Source organism: Lolium perenne, chromosome 1 (genome assembly GCF_019359855.2).
Source record: "Lolium perenne isolate Kyuss_39 chromosome 1, Kyuss_2.0, whole genome shotgun sequence".
Taxonomy (NCBI): Eukaryota; Viridiplantae; Streptophyta; class Magnoliopsida; order Poales; family Poaceae; genus Lolium; species Lolium perenne.
In genome coordinates this window covers 194,389,526-194,406,777 of record NC_067244.2, presented here as the reverse complement: position 1 = coordinate 194,406,777, position 17,252 = coordinate 194,389,526, and the positions used below count along the sequence as shown (strand labels likewise).

The 17,252-nt window shown below is 43.6% G+C and overlaps 1 protein-coding gene across 1 annotated transcript; it reads right to left on the bottom strand.

Annotated features, from left to right (window-relative positions):
• Window positions 1–256: 256 nt before the first annotated feature.
• On the bottom strand, window positions 257–4,354 carry LOC127317367 (pectinesterase). The gene is made up of 2 exons (XM_051347931.2): window positions 3,314–4,354; window positions 257–1,250 (listed from the first exon to the last, which is right to left on the bottom strand). Exons 1-2 carry the CDS (start codon window positions 4,302–4,304, stop codon window positions 550–552), a joined length of 1,692 nt encoding a protein of 563 aa, XP_051203891.1. The 5' UTR covers window positions 4,305–4,354; the 3' UTR covers window positions 257–549.
• Between the last annotated feature and the right edge of the window lie 12,898 nt (window positions 4,355–17,252).

The following is a 17,252-nucleotide window of genomic DNA, read 5'->3' as shown; positions in this document are numbered from 1 at the left end:
TAATTGAATTTTTTTTTGTGATAACTAGCTATGTTACCATCATATCACACATTCCAAGACAACATCATTCTTCAACCTAATAAATATAACTTTACATGGCATCACATATATATTACAACCAACTCTTTTTTGTGACAACCTAATACATATGTAGGTTACTAAAGTGAGACCCATCACAGATGCCGGCCCCATCGCACACCCACACAAGCAGACGATTTGAGAAACCGTGTTGACCAAAAACAAAAGCACTACAAAGTTACACAGTGAACCACAATTAGCTTTCCATGCGGTACAAACCGTTTCTCACCTCTTACAAACTGATAGCCAGATCTAGCAAAAGTAGCCGTCTGATCCACACAAACACAACACTACTCACCTCACTCTTATTCTGCTACAGCTCTCTCTGCTTTGTCTGCATGTGAGTATGTGACAAACTGACAACACCACTAATAACCATAATTAATCTCCGGTAGTGACTATACCAATATCTATATACTGCGTATTCAGTATGTCTATAGGTGTGATAGTATAAGTAATAAGTATGATCGATCAGTACTTGAATCCACTTGTGAACGGCACGCCGGTCTGTGGCAGCCAGTTGTCCCCGAGCACCATGTTGTTGACTGTGAAGTTGCCGGCGTCAGCAACGTCCCCAAGGACGTGGTATCCCGGCCAGCTTACCCGACGGCCAGTGTCTGCGCCGGGCCCAGAGTTGTTAAACTCGGCATAGTAGAGCGTGTCGAGCGCAAAGTCCCCGGACCACGGCATCCACCCGGTGCCGTCGACCAGCCCCCCAAGGTACGATTCCATGATCACAGTGCGAGAGTAGTTCTTCCACGGCCGGCCGAGGTAGGTGCGCGTGTCGTAGACGGTGTTGGCGGCGAGCTCGGGGGACGGGAGGAGCGTGCAGCCCTGGATGGAGGTCCCCGTGTTCTGCTCCGGGTTGGTGCGGCCCTGCGCCGTGATGGTGTTGCTCTGGCCCTGCATCGGGAGGCGGGAGTAGAAGGTGCAGTCCTGGAACACAACGGCGGCGTTGCCGAACACGTAGTCTACAGTTCCGTGCACCTCGCAGCCCCGGTAGAACTGGCGGAGGGAGTGTGTGTAGAGCGTGTCCTGGTACGCCTCGAAGCTGCAGCTGTAGAACGTCGACAGGTCCGCGCTCGACCGGAGCGCCACCGCCTGGTGCTTCGCCGGGCCAGCCGTGTTCCGGAACGTCATGTTCATCGCCACGAACCCTTGCCCTTGTACAGCTGCGCAATGCGGACGATCAAAATAAGCAAGTTATATCTAGTATAGAGATGGAATTTGCAAGTTGACAACTTGTTTTTTCATCCTTCGTCCACTTTTACGACCGATCTGCTTGAAAATTCATGAAATGATTGACCTTACAAAATAGATAGCACGAAACTGATAAAACTCCAGTTTTATATTTCACCTAAGGTGCCACTATTAACGTTGTATGTTAACATAAAGTCATCGACGTGTGCATGTTTGCTATCTAGAAGCAATTAGATGTCCGTGGGGATGGTGATGTGACAAGAGACAAAATTGGAGATCGAAGGCGTGGAGGAACTCACTCATTCACTCTCTTGCCAACACATGCGTAATGGTGACATGGGACCAATTTAAAGCGAAGTTTGTTAGGTTTCATCCTCCCTCTCCATTTGCCAGCAAGAGCACGCCTAGTGCCACTACCATTTCATAATTTGTCTAGATGGAAGTGCAAGCTCTCAAATGGCCACTAGTTTCCAGCAAAGCTCTAATGTTTGGTCCATATATATCAATTAACATCACTCATAACAACTAATCATCTTATCAACACACACGCGCACACACATAGAAAATTTATCTTACACTAAATGTAGTGGAGTATTATTTGATTTTCTTCGTAAAGTATTAAAAATGCACCTCATCGATCGTATGATAGTTGTTGCAATTAGAATATCCGAATGCTCTGTTTCTAGGCTGACTAGGAAAATCTATTCCTAAATCAGCACTGTTATTAGTTGATTCTTTGTTCAAAAAAATGGTCTGATTCTGTCCCTGTTAAATAAAAATGTGTTGATTCTGTCTCTAAGGATAAGTGAGTAGCTATATGTTGTAGAATAACTTTGTAACCTTATGTTTGAAACTTTGTAACTTGGTAGTTGCAAACTTCTGTGCCTAAAGTTGTACAAAACTTGTTTGTACATTAGACTTTGCAACGTGTACCTTGGACAACTTATAGAATTATAATAAATCCGGGACAACATATATATAATAAATGTTGAATAATTACTCTAATCCATCATTAGGAAAGTAAACATTAGGATTCAATGTTTGGTTCATGAAAAGGTGTATTTACATCATGACAGACCGATAACGCGTTATTTGTACTCTTCCAAAATTAAAAATAATAATATTGTTGAAATTAGCAGAGCTTCAAAGACTCTATTTCTTATTTCTTTTGGGTGTGACTAGGAATTAACTTAATTTTTAGTAAAGGTGATGCCATCTAATTTTATTGCAATTCATGTTACAACTCATAGTTAACACTAATCACGAAACAATTTAACGATCTAGTATAGTACTCTCGGTTCCAACCCGTGTTGCATCTCATCTCAGCTTATCCCAGCTGCAACCTCATGTGTAGCTGAAAAAATCACGACGCAACAGAGTGGCCTTATGAGTTGACTAAGAATTGAGCTATGACTAACAAAACCAAAAAAAAATGTTCTTTTATTGCTCATGCAACCGACAAATAACTATTTCAAGAAGTGAGTCTAGCTCACTTGGTTAGGGAAGTGGATGTACAACCCAGCCACCCAGGTTCAAGTTCTCAGTGACGCGAATTTGGGTTCTTATTATTTAAAAACAAAATCACTGTAGGAGTTTTTCCTACCGTATTTCTTTCAAAAAAAATAACTATTTCTAAGTCACATATGAAAACCAACCGATTATAGTATAGAGGTTTGTGCAAGTATAAAGTAATGAAAAATCTTCTTTGGCAAGATAATAACTGACTTTAAAATAAGGACACTGGCTAATTCCCGGTCAACCTAGAATTAGCTTAATTCTCGGTCACCTGGTTTCATGTGTAATTCACGTGTAACTAGAGCAAAGGATATGCAATTGCACATGCATGTGTAGTTACACATTCATGTTTAATTCTCATGTGCAAATCTAACTGTTGTGGAGTTGATCTGAAACTAACTTAATTCCTGATCAACCTGGAATTAGCAAACAGGTTAAAATAAAGTCAACCAAGAAATATGCACTCTTCGGTGACCTAGAAACTAGATTGTGTCCTTTATGCATTTCGTTGTAAACTTACCAACGGTGGCCGAGTGGAAGGTCGTCCAGCCGTCGACAACGCTCCGATTGCCGGTGATCACCGTCTGGCCGATCCCATCGCCGATCATCATCACGTACTTCATTTTCTTGGACACCACCACGTTCTCCTCGTACACGCCCCCCAGCACGTATATCACGTAGTACCCCGTGCTGCCGTTGAGGTTGGTGGGCGCCGCGGCCAGGGCGTCGCCGACAGAGGGGTAGTTACCGGCGCCGCCCTGGTCCACGGTCACCGCTCTGTTCACCGTCACCGTCCCTTGGGGCCCCTCGATCGCCATCCGCCGGACCATCTCCTCATCACTCGCGTCGAACAGCCCTCTCCTCGCGTGCGCTGCGGCAGCGGGTGGCTTCTTGTGGCCATGGTGCGGCGTCTTCCTGGGAATCCTGGGTGCCTTCGCCGTGGGCACCCACGCCCTTGTAAAGAGCGACAGCGAGAGGCTGTACAGCTTGGTGCCGTTGGCGATCGGAGACGCGAGGCCGCCGCCGCGGTCGGACCACGCTCCCGAAGCGGCCTGGAGGCCGTCCAGGCAGGTCTCCTGGTTGGTCAGGATGGCCGAGAGTAGCGTGTGCACGTCGTCGGCCAGCGGGTCGAGCAGCCTCTCCGTGCTCTTGAGCGCGGCGCCCGTGGCGGAGAGGAAGTCGACGTTGAACCCGGCGAGCAGCTTGCAGTCCTGCAGCGCGCCCACCGCGCTGCGGGAGAGGTGGCGGTGGCGGGAGAGGTAGCGGTCGACGAGGCCAACGAACTTGTTGGCGCTGGCGAGCGACATGGCCACCGAGAACCGGCCGTAGGTGTAGAGGTCGCTCGTGCCGTGCGGCGGCAGCACAGTCCGGCAGAACGTGGGGTCCGTCGTGGCGTTGCACGCCGTCGATGGCGACACCGGCGTGGACGGCGGTGCGTCGTCGGAAAGCGAGAGAACCAGCAAAGACAGCAGCAGGACGGCGCAGAGAGCGCTCTCACAGTAGAGTGCCATGGTGCTAGCTAAGCTATGTGTTCGGAGTGTGTTAGTGATCGATGAGCGAAGTGATCAGTGGCCTTTTTATAGGGGAAGATGAGAGGGGCTTCATGGTGACAAATTAATTGATGGTCAAAAAACTGACAAGCGATTAATTAGGAGTCAGGATTGTGACTTGTGAGAGCTGGCTTTCTAAGTCTCGAGAAAAAAGCGTGTGGCAGTGGGTGGCGAATGTGCGTGCGTGTAGGCCAAGCACCCTCGAGCTGGCTTGAATCATGGACGCACATGTTCGGATAGAGGACAAGGCGTTAATCGATTGTTTGGGTTGGTTTGGTCGGATTCAAATGGCCATCGCTCTCGTACCTTGCTCTTTTCGTCAATGTTGAACGATTGGGTTGACCTAACCTAACTCTCTCTTATAAAAATTTGGCACCGCTTGCAGCGCGTAGTCAACTTGGTAAATCACTACGTGTCTACGTGAACGGAAGAGGCGATCAGGAGAGGCGGCGGCCAGAACTCATCTACGGTTCCGTTCTACTCGCCGGCTATGTTGTCAGTTTCGTATCCGGTGTCTTTGGGGTCTTGGAGATGTGGCGAATCACGACTCCTCGGGCGGTGGGAGTTTTTGTTTTTTTAGTACTATCCGCTCTATTCTTGCTTCGATTGTGCATCTACCACTAACGGATGGTGCCTAGAGTTGTGTGTCCGGTGATTCTCCTGAGATTTGGTCGGTTTTCGTATTTGTTGGCGTAGTTTCATGTTAGTCTAGTTCGATCTAGGGTTGTCATCATTGGTGATAGTTACCGCTCTTGTGCGCTGGTCCTTTGGGACCTTAGCACGACGACTTTCTGTCGGCCTACAACAACAAGTTCTACAACGACAAGCTTTGCCCAACTCTGGTGATGGAGGGGCGAGGACGATAACGTACCTTTAGCTCGTGCTAGTGTTTGTATCCTTCGCTAGGTGATTCAAGTACGTATTTGTAACTTTTACTACATTTTACGCTATTTGTACTACTATTCTGATTATTAATAGATTGGGTGAAATTTCAAAAAAATTACTTTAGATTCTCTCACCAACAGAAAATTGTGCCTAGTAAGTACAGTTTGTAGTTACCAGCAATTGTGCCTAGTAAGTATGTTTGTTAGTTACTACAACTCTTATTCTCAATCCACATCCACGTATTTTGTACTCCCTCCACCTATAAATAAATGTCTGATTTTTTTTAAAATTTAGATATATCTAGATGCACATCTAGATTTAGAAAATTCCTAGACGTCTGTTTATAGATAGAGGTAGTATTTGAATGATTATTTTCTTTTGGTATGCTACGTTTTTCTATCCATAGTTTTAAATAGCGTGCTGCAAAAAAAAATCCAAACATGGAAACATGGAGACCGAGCTACTTGTAGACCTTTATTTTCAAAATATTTAAAATTATATATTCAAGTTTGGATGTAGTAAAGGATGTATCTTACTATCATTTAAAATCACAATGTGAACTTCTTTATATTATGTGCTACACAAAATCTAACAAATTTTATAGTTATGAAATATGAACTATTTACTATACTTGGATGTACCTTTTTCATTTTGATGTATCCTATAATATGAAGTAGTAGTTCATCTTGCGATTTTGTACGTTTGTCGTATACATCATTGGCTACATCCAGAATTTTTTTCCAAATCTTTTAAGAAACTATAATATGACTTTTGAATTTTAAAATTAAAGGGTTACATATAGTTCGGCTTCCAAAGGTAAACATGTGTTGCTAAATGGAATCAACATACAATTGTTAGCTAATAGCATGCTATAGGGGAGTTGAGCGTTAAATAATGGATAGGAAAAAACTTACCGTCGATGGACCAAAAAAGGTTACCACAAGCGCACTAGCGCGCGCCAGCAGTAACACGCCGGCGGTAATAGCTTATCACCGGTGCACCAGCCAGATACGCCAGCGGTACTGTTGTTACCGCCAGCGCACCACTATGGTACGTCGGTGGCATTATTTTTCAGAAAAAAACCTAGTGGGGGGGGGGGGGGGGGGCCCGTGTGCACTTTTACTACCATCCCCTGCGTTCAAAACTAAAAAGCAGTCGAGTCCGGTGTGGGGGAGTTTGTTGTCATAGCTGCCGCGAGGTTGTCGCCGTGCCACCGCCCCCGCTGCCATGTCATCGATGCGTGGAGCCGAGGATAAAATGCACAAGGAGGCTATCGGGGAGGAGAGATGAAAAGTGGAGGAGGAGAGAATGAGGAGGGTAAAGGGAGGAGGAAGAGGAAGAGGAGAAAAGGAGGAGGGCTTGGGTTCAAATTAGAATGAGATTGCCCCATTTTAGAAAACAATTTGCATCCAAATCTAGAACTTTCGAAAACTCTATTTTTTATTTTGAAGATTCTAAAAAAATCAGTAGACGGACGGCAGTTGAAATTGGATGTAACTTTTTTTTTTTGATACATTTTCATATAAAAAAACTTTTTCACCAGAGATTTTATGTAAAATCTAGAGCCATTTTACCAAAACGTTGCGCCATTTTACAAAATATGTTGAAATTCATGTTTCTTATTTTTCCTAACAACTAGATTACCTAAAATATGGACATCTTGAACGATTTTATATGTTTATGTTTCTATCATTTTTTTATTTTTTCAAAACTGAAAAGGAGACCCAGGAGTGAGGGGGTTACAATTTTTGCCTACACATTTTTCGATAAAGGACGCTTTTTTACTTTGAGTTTTTTTGGCCTACACATACTACCGGCACACCAATATAGTAGTCCACCAGCGGTAGCAATATACCACTGGTGCGTCAGTGGTAAGTGAGGTGCACCATGGCTCTTCCCTGTTCGGACCTGAGAGAACCCTTACCCTTGGCATGCCAAATGTTTGGTCCGCCGGTGGTATTTGAGCATCACCGGCGTGGACCACTTGTTTGGCGCACCGGCGGTAGCTCGGGGCCTATAAGCCTTTTGCTAGTAATAATTTCTTCATCGGCTTTTTTCTTGGTACTGGTTATTTGTATTTCAAGTTTTCGTATAAGGTTTTGAATATTTTTCGGATAGGTATTAGTCATTGCAGTTCTTTCTTATGCAATTATACTTCTGTTGTTGTGTCATTACACTTTTTTCATAAATATGTCGTTGCGAAGAACGCGCATATGAATCAAGAAAGAGACTTCTAAATTTGTCACGAAGACCAATGGGCACCATCTTCCGGCATAGGTTCAAGACTTGCAAGGTATAATACTATAATGTCTTGAATATCTGAACATTTTATTATGAAGACATCATATTGATCATTTTTGTTCCTATCTATAACAGGGCATGGGTATTTAGCTATGTGCAATAATTTTTGCATAGGCAAAAATCGGTGCCCATACAAAAGGTACAGCCGTTTTAAACATGCACTAATGCAAGTGGAAAAGCGCCAACTTACCTATAGGCTATAGCTAAAGAGATCAAGCGCTCGTGATATAATTTAACTGCATGCTTTCTCAATGTCTCCAATTACTTATGATATTGAGTTGTCGCGGAGGTCAGGTATATTTCATATCTTACGGATATATTACCTTTTCTTGTAAAAACAAATGATTTGGCAAAGCAGCAATCTAGGCTCCTAGCTACAACTAAAGAGATCAAGTGCGGCTTTGTAGCAATACCATGGCGACGATTTGTGTTGTTTCATATTCAAGTGCGACCGTTCCTTGCGTTGACGTTTACCCTGGCGGTGCAGATGACAAGTTGTAGTTGTAACTAAGGGTGTCATGCGGCGCGGGATGCGGGATCACATTTACACTACCCTACACTAATTTTCATCTGATTCCATCTCAACTTTTGCAATGAAACCTTCTCCAATGTTTATCTCTTAGAGCAATTCCAATAGTGTAGCCAACTGCTGAATATAAGCCAAGTACCATATTATTTGTAGTCAACTTAGAGTCAATATATATAATAGTGAGCTATAAAAATGTAGTACTTTACCTTTCACTCTCATAAAGTGACTAGGAGCACGTGTTAGAGCTGACTCTTACATAAGTGCCCACTCTCCTTCTCTCTCATCCTCTCTCTCCTCCAAGTAAGTAATAATATACTATTTTAATTTTTATAGCTAGCTGACTAGGACTTATTGTACTTGCTCTTAGCGTGGTATCATAGGTAAAGTGATGATGTGGCGTTATAATTAATGATAAAGTGATGGAGTAGCTAAGATAAAACACTTGTAGGCAGCCATAGGCAAAATACATTACTAAGCTAATCACATGCATGTATGAGCCTAAAGTCATTAAATTTAGATACAACACTACTCATGCATGCACGAGTAAGAAGTAATGCATTGTGGTAGTTATTTCTTAACATGCATAGTTACCTATGATAATGTGCTAAGAAATGATGCATTGGGAAAGGGCTGATTTTGCTTATGCGGGACATATGCGGGATGCCGCTTGCAACCTCAGTTGCAACATCAAAGCAAAGCCCGAGGAACTGAATGTGAGTAGGTTTTTATTTTTTGGAGTGTGCTTAATTCTCAGTAGACTCCACTGAGAAGTAATTACTTAATTTATATTTTAGTGATATCATCCAATTTTAGTTACTTTTCTCAATTACAACCCATATACAAGTGCTACTCATGTTGCAGCTCATAGTTAGCACGAATCAAGAAGCAAACCAATGATGTGAACATCAAATGAGAATTAAGTTAACTTTTAATCGACGGAGAATTCGCAAAACCCTTTTAGTGTTAGGATCTTCCTCGTTCGAACTCTTCACTATAATGAAAAAGTTAATGTGAAAACAAGTATACGTATTTGTATCATCTTTTCAGGGCATACCGGTCATGCATCATGTATACATTGATGCAATTGCGGTGTCAATTACTCCATAAGCACTAACCTGCGTGACAACTTAATGAGCTTTTTTTTAGACCACAACTTAATTAGGGGGTTTGCTCCGGTACAACCCCCTCCCCTTCAAACTTAATAAAGGTAAATATTCTCTTTAGCCCTTAATTACCTAATTATTCGCGTGAGCCCCAAATTTTTACTCACGGCGTGGGTCGAGTTTATCCTGGAGAATGACAATGAAACCTACCAGTTGATCGATTCAAGTGCGCTGCATTCGTGTGTGTGCTAGCTACAAAGCAACGAAAGAGTAAAGACAGTAGTTGATTGAGTAGCTAGCTAGCTTGGCTACGTAGTATAATCGGACGGCCGGAGGCCAGCTTTGGACAGCGGAGAATCGCTCGACTACGTCGTCGTCTTCATTGCCGGACAATACTCAGCGACAGGGGCTTGACCAGCTTTCTCTTTGTACAGCTCGAGGTCCCCACCGGCTCTCTGCTCACAATTACCGGCTTCGCCTCCTCTACTTGCAGACACTAGAGCTCGTGCCGGCCAGCACCTGCTGGCGCATCACTTACCACCGGCGAGAGTAACGGGATGCCGACTACCATTGCCCAGGACGCTCCACCGCGGTGAGGGAGAGCTGCCGCAATGGGCAAGCCGGAAGCGCGTGCGCTGTCGCCGTTAACTCCCATCGTGTTAGCGCTCGTCACGCTCCGCGCTGGAGACGATATGTTCCTTTTCGTGGACTCTGCATTCACCGGCAAGAAAAAGCCACGGTGTCCGTCGTGAAGGTAGCGTCGTGGAGATCATGTCCTTTGTTTGTGGTGACATACGTAGGTAGAAGAGCCATATTTGTAATACAGGTTTTAATAGGGTCAGATCTTATTTTAAAATCAACTAAACACCTCAGTTATGAAGAGGTACGATTTAATCTCCACCGTTTATATTACTGAGTTTGGGGGAGGGGGTTGTACCGAAGCAAACCCCCTTAATTAGCTAGGTGCAGGTAAGTGCGCCTCTAACGAATTGCCCCGGCTCGCATGATCATATCCAGAGCTTTTTACAACCCAAAAACTCGGTGGGATTTGACAATGCGATTCGCTACAACATACATCCAGGCCATCTGTGTGTTAATCCGCTTTGCATAAGCTTGTTAATTAGGAGGTAGGAGTGCTTTTCTACGTAAAGGAGCTGAATGAGAGTCAGTGGTGACATTCTCTTTCGTGCTTTTCGCACCTTTTACAGAATCTGGCAGCAGTCACGTACATCATGCATGGTGATCGATTGTATGTACTTTCGTCTGCAGATCGAACATAATTAGATTGCCGGTTAGGAGCGGATGTCTTAAGAGCATCTCCACCAACGCCCTCCAATAGTCGTCGGTACAGGCGTCGACACCGTCGTATGGGGATATCGGCACAACATCCTCTATTTAGGGAGCGGCTCCCACACCGGCGCATCCCATACGGAATTCGCAATAGATAATTTAAATTTGAAAACTCAAACAAAAGTATAGAAATTCGAATAAGTTTATGTAAAGTTTGAGCCAACACACGGCCACCAAATTCGAATAGGTTTTTCGAATATGAAGTTTGGGCCAACATACGGCCACCAAATCGCCGTCTCTGGCGCAAAAAAGAATGGCTTCCAAGCCAGCTGATCAGATGAACGAGGTCACGGGCGGCTCAACCTCGACGACTTCCTCATCGGCGATGAGCCCCGGTGGCAACTCCGTCGCTGCAACAGGATCCACGGTCGCCGTGGGAGGCATGAACGTTGACGGTGCCAGCGGAGAGATGAACGTGGAGGGTGCCGGGGAGACGCCGACGCAGCTCGTGCCGCCATCACCTCTTGGCCGATGCGCTCGCGGTACATCTCGTGCCACGCCCGCGCCAACGGGTCCATCTTCTCCATGTCGGCCATCAAGATCTTGGATTCTTGAGACATCTTGGCCAACGATAGCTGCGTTGCTTCTTTGGTGGCCTTCATGGCAACAGCGTGAGCTTCCATCTTCGCCGCCTCCACCTTCTCCCTCTCCCACTCGATCTTCATGTCTTGCTTGTCGAGGATTTCCTTCCACACGACGGTGGTCCTATCCGCTGCTTCCTTGTTCTCCACCGAGAATCAGGTGATCATCTTCTCGATGGAGGCGTCCATGGCTGCCAATACCGGCACCACATTCCTCTCGGCCTTGGCCTTCTTGTTGCCAATGAGGCACCCGGTGGAGGCACCGGCTGGATCGACCGGCCCATCTTCCCCGTCCTTCATTAGAGTGTGGCGGAGGTTGTCCCATTTCTTGCAACCTTGTAGCTTGTTGTAGAAATGAATGAAGGGGAAGTATTTTTCCTCGTGTTGGTTCGTGTACATCTCGAGGGCGTCGAGCATCTAACAATACATGATGCAAAACAAGATATGGAACAAGTTGGATCATATACATGATGCAAAACAAGATATGGAACAAGATGGATCAAATTGATACAATATAATGCATTATGAATAAGATGGGCGTAGATCATACCCACTCCACCATCGTCTTGCCGCTCTCCTTCCGGCCCTTAATCTTCTCATAGTAGCCATGGAACTTGCTACATGACGCCTTGATCATGTTCCAACGGTGAGAGAGGGCGCCCTCGTTCCGGTTCATCTTCATGTTGGCGTAGACACCATAGTTCTTCTTCTAGTTGAAGCAATCGAGGATGCGCTTGTAGTACTTGCCTCCGGTTTTGTTTGCGCCGGTGATGGGGAAAAAGCTCACTTGCTTCCATGCCTCGATGAGACATTCATCCTCCAAAGACCTCCACCTCGGACCACGAGTGTCGGCGGAACGCATGCGCATCGTCGTTGTGGTCACGCCGGTGTCGGTGTCGATCAGCTCCTCCTGGAGCTCCTCCTCACCTTCGTCCTCCTCGGCCTCTTCTTCATACTCGTTGACGGGTGATACGCGTACAACACGCGTCCGTTGGGAACCCCAAGAGGAAGGTGTGATGCGTACAGCGGCAAGTTTTCCCTCAATATGAAACCAATGTTTAATCGAACCAGTAGGAGCCAAGAAGCACGTTGAAGGTTGATGGCAGCGAGATGTAGTGCGGCGCAACACCAGGGATTCCGGCGCCAACGTGGAACCTGCACAACACAAACCAAGTACTTTGCCCCAACGAAACAGTGAGGTTGTCAATCTCACCGGCTTGCTGTAACAAAGGATTAGATGTATAGTGTGGATGATGATTGTTTGCAGAAAACAGTAGAACAATTGCAGTAGATTGTATTTCAGATGTAAAGAATTGGACCGGGGTCCACAGTTCACTAGAGGTGTCTCTCCCATAAGATAAATAGCATGTTGGGTGAACAAATTACAGTTGGGCAATTGACAAATAGAGAGGGCATGACCATGCACATACATATTATGATGAGTATTGTGAGATTTAATTGGGCATTACGACAAAGTACATAGACCGCTATCCAGCATGCATCTATGCCTAAAAAGTCCACCTTCAGGTTATCATCCGAACCCCCTTCAGTATTAAGTTGCTAACAACAGACAATTGCATTAAGTATTGCGCGTAATGTAATCAATAACTACATCCTCGGACATAGCATCAATGTTTTATCCCTAGTGGCAACAGCACATCCATAACCTTAGAGGTTTCTGTCACTCCCCCAGATTCACGGAGACATGAACCCACTATCGAGCATAAATACTCCCTCTTGGAGTTAAGAGTAAAAACTTGGCCAGAGCCTCCACTAATAACGGAGAGCATGCAAGATCATAAACAACACATAGATATAAATTGATAATCAACATAACATAGTATTCTCTATCCATCGGATCCCAACAAACACAACATATAGCATTACAGATAGATGATCTTGATCATGTTAGGCAGCTCACAAGATCCGACAATGAAGCATAATGAGGAGAAGACAACCATCTAGCTACTGCTATGGACCCATAGTCCAGGGGTGAACTACTCACTCATCACTCCGGAGGCGACCATGGCGGTGTAGAGTCCTCCGGGAGATGAATCCCCTCTCCGGCAGGGTGCCGGAGGCGATCTCCTGAATCCCCCGAGATGGGATTGGCGGCGGCGGCGTCTCTGGAAGGTTTTCCGTATCGTGGCTCTCGGTACTGGGGGTTTCACGACGAAGGCTATTTGTAGGCGGAAGGGCAGGTCAGGGGGCCACACGAGGGGCCCAGGAGACAGGCCGGCGCGGCCAAGGGCTGGGCCGCGCCGCCCTACCTCCTGGCCACCTCGTGGCCCCACTTCGTTGACTCTTCGGTCTTCTGGAAGCTTCGTGTGAAAATAGGCCCCTGGGCGTTGATTTCGTCCAATTCCGAGAATATTTCCTTACTAGGATTTCTGAAACCAAAAACAGCAGAAAACAGCAACTGGCTCTTCGGCATCTTGTTAATAGGTTAGTTCCAGAAAATGCATAAATATGATGTAAAGTATGCATAAAACATGTAGATATCATCAATAATGTGGCATGGAACATAAGAAATTATCGATACGTCGGAGACGTATCAGCATCCCCAAGCTTAGTTTCTGCTCGTCCCGAGTAGGTAAACGATAACAAAGATAATTTCTGGAGTGACATGCCATCATAACCTTGATCATACTATTGTAAGCATATGTAATGAATGCAGCGATCCAAACAATGTAAATGACATGAGTAAACAAATGAATCATATAGCAAAGACTTTTCATGAATAGTACTTCAAGACAAGCATCAATAAGTCTTGCATAAGAGTTAACTCATAAAGCAATAATTCGAAGTAGAGGTATTGAAGCAACATAAAGGAAGATTAAGTTTCAGCGGTTGCTTTCAACTTATAACATGTATATCTCATGGATAGTTGTCAATGCAAAGTAATATAACAAGTGCAATATGCAAGTATGTAGGAATCAATGCACAGTTCACACAAGTGTTTGCTTCTTGAGGTGGAGAGAGATAGGTGAACTGACTCAACAATAAAAGTAAAAGAATGGTCTTTCAAAGAGGAAAGCATCGTTTGCTATATTTGTGCTAGAGCTTTGATTTTGAAAACATATAGAGAGCAATAAAAGTAAAATTTTGAGAGGTGTTTGTTGTTAACGAATGGTAGTGGGCACTCTAACCCCCTTGCCAGACAAACCTTCAAAGAGCGGCTCCCATTTTATTATATTTTTGTGTGGCACTCCTTCCAACCTTTCTTTCACAAACCATGGCTAACCGAATCCTTCGGGTGCCTGCCAACAATCTCATACCATGAAGGAGTGCCTTTTTATTTTAGTTTTATTATGATGACACTCCTCCCCACCTTTGCTTTCTCAAGCCATGGCTAACCGAATCCTTCGGGTGCCGTCCAACAATCACATACCATGGAGGAGTGTCTATTTTTATTAATTAATTTGGGACTGGGAATCCCATTGCCAGCTCTTTTTGCAAAATTATTGGATAAGCGGATGAAGCCACTAGTCCATTGGTGAAAGTTTCCCAACAAGATTGAAAGATAAACACCACATACTTCCTCATGAGCTATAAAACATTGACACAAATCAGAGGTAATAAATTTTGAATTGTTTAAAGGTAGCACTCAAGCAATTTACTTTGGAATAGCGGAGAAATACCATGTAGTAGGTAGGTATGGTGGACACAAATGGCATAGTGGTTGGCTCAAGTATTTGGATGCATGAGAAGTATTCCCTCTCGATACAAGGTTTAGGCTAGCAAGGTTTATTTGAAACAAACACAAGGATGAAGCGGTGCAGCAAAACTCACATAAAAGACATATTGTAAACATTATAAGACTCTACACCGTCTTCCTTGTTGTTCAAACTCAATACTAGAAATTATCTAGACCTTAAAGAGACCAAATATGCAAACCAAATTTTAGCATGCTCTATGTATTTCTTCATTAATGGGTGCAAAGTATATGATGCAAGAGCTTAAATATGAGCACAACAATTGCTAAGTATCACATTACCCAAGACATTATAGCAAATTACTACATGTAGCATTTTCCAATTCCAACCATATAACAATTTAACGAAGAAGAAACTTCGCCATGAATATTATGAGTAAAGCCTAAGGACATACTTGTCCATATGCAACAGCGGAGCGTGTCTCTCTCCCACACAAAGAATGCTAGGATCCATTTTATTCAAACAAAACAAAAAACAAAACAAACCGATGCTCCAAGCAAAGCACATAAGATGTGATGGAATAAAAATATAGTTTCAGGGGAGGAACCTGATAATGTTGTCGATGAAGAAGGGGATGCCTTGGGCATCCCCAAGATTAGACGCTTGAGTCTTCTTGATATATGCAGGGGTGAACCACCGGGGCATCCCCAAGCTTAGAGCTTTCACTCTCCTTGATCATGTTGTATCATCTCCCTCTCTTGATCCTTGAAAACTTCCTCCACACCAAACTCAAAACAACTCATTAGAGGGTTAGTGCAAAATCAAAATATACATGTTCAGAGGTGACATAATCATTCTTAATACTTCTGTACATTGCTCAAAGCTACTGAAATTCAATGGAATCGAAAAATCCATCGAGCATATCAAAACAGGCAATGCGAAATAAAAGGCAGAATCTATCAAAACAGAACAGTTCGTAAATATGAATTTTATTGAGGCACCAGACTTGCTCAAATGAAAATGCTAAAATTTAATGAAAGTTGCGTACATATCTGAGGATCACTCACGTAAATTGGCATAATTTTCTGAGTTACCTACAGAGAATTTTGCCCAGATTCGTGACAGCAAAGAAATCTGTTTCTGCGCAGTAATCCAAATCTAGTATGAACCTTACTATCAACGACTTTACTTGGCACAACAATGCACAAAACTAAGATAAGGAGAGGTTGCTACAGAAGTAAACAACTTCCAAGACATAAAATAAAAACAAAGGTACTGTAGTAAAAACATGGGTTGTCTCCCATAAGCGCTTTTCTTTAACGCCTTTCAGCTAGGCGCAGAAAGTGTGTATCAAGTATTATCAAGAGACGAAGTGTCAACATCATAATTTGTTCTAATGATAGAATCAAAAGGTAACTTCATTCTCTTTCTAGGGAAGTGTTCCATACCTTTCTTGAGAGGAAATTGATATTTAATATTACCTTCCTTCATATCAATGATAGCACCAACAGTTCGAAGAAAAGGTCTTCCCAATATGATGGGACAAGATGCATTGCATTCAATATCCAAGACAACAAAATCAACGGGGACAAGGTTATTGTTAACGGTAATGCGAACATTATCAACTTTCCCCAAAGGTTTCTTTGTAGAGTTATCAGCAAGATTAACATCCAAATAACAATTTTTCAATGGTGGCAAGTCAAGCATGTTATAAATTTTCTTAGGCATAACAGAAATACTTGCACCAAGATCACATAAAGCATTACAATCAAAGTCATTGACCTTCATCTTAATGATGGGCTCCCAACCATCTTCGAGCTTCCTAGGAATAGAAGCTTCGCGTTCTAGTTTCTCTTCTCTAGCTTTTATGAGAGCATTTGTAATATGTTTTGTGAAAGCCAAGTTTATAGCACTAGCATTAGGACTCTTAGCAAGTTTTTGTAAGAACTTTATAACTTCAGAGATGTGGCAATCATCAAAATTTAAACCATTATAATCTAACGCAATGGGATCATCATCCCCAATGTTGGAAAAAATTTCAGCAGTTTTATTACAGGCAGTTTCAGCAGTTTTAGCAGTTTCAGGCAGTTTTTTGCGCTTTGCATTTGAAGTGGAAACATTGCTAACACCTATTCTTTTACCATTATTAGTAGGAGGTGCAGCAACATGTGTAGCATTAGCGTTACTAGTGGTGGTAATAGTCCAAACTTTAGCTATATTATCTTCTTTTTCATTTTCTTCTCTTTCCCACCTAGCACGTAATTCGGCCATCAATCTTATATTCTCATTAATTCTAACTTGGATGGCATTTGCTGTAGTAACAATTTTATGATTATGATTTTCATTAGGCATAACTTTCGATTTCAAAAGATCAACATCAGCAGCAAGACTATCGACTTTAGAAGCAAGTATATCAATTTTCCCAAGCTTTTCTTCAACAGATTTGTTAAAAGCAGTTTGTGTACTAATAAATTCTTTAAGCATAGCTTCAAGTCCAGGGGGTG

Bases quoted from the DNA above. Each gene is read 5' to 3' on its own strand.
- LOC127317367 (XM_051347931.2), bottom strand. From the start codon at position 4,304: ATGGCACTCTACTGTGAGAGCGCTCTCTGCGCCGTCCTGCTGCTGTCT. The intron at 1,251-3,313 runs GTAAGTTTACAA...CGCATTGCGCAG, and splicing joins CTTCCACTCGGCCACCGTTG to CTGTACAAGGGCAAGGGTTC.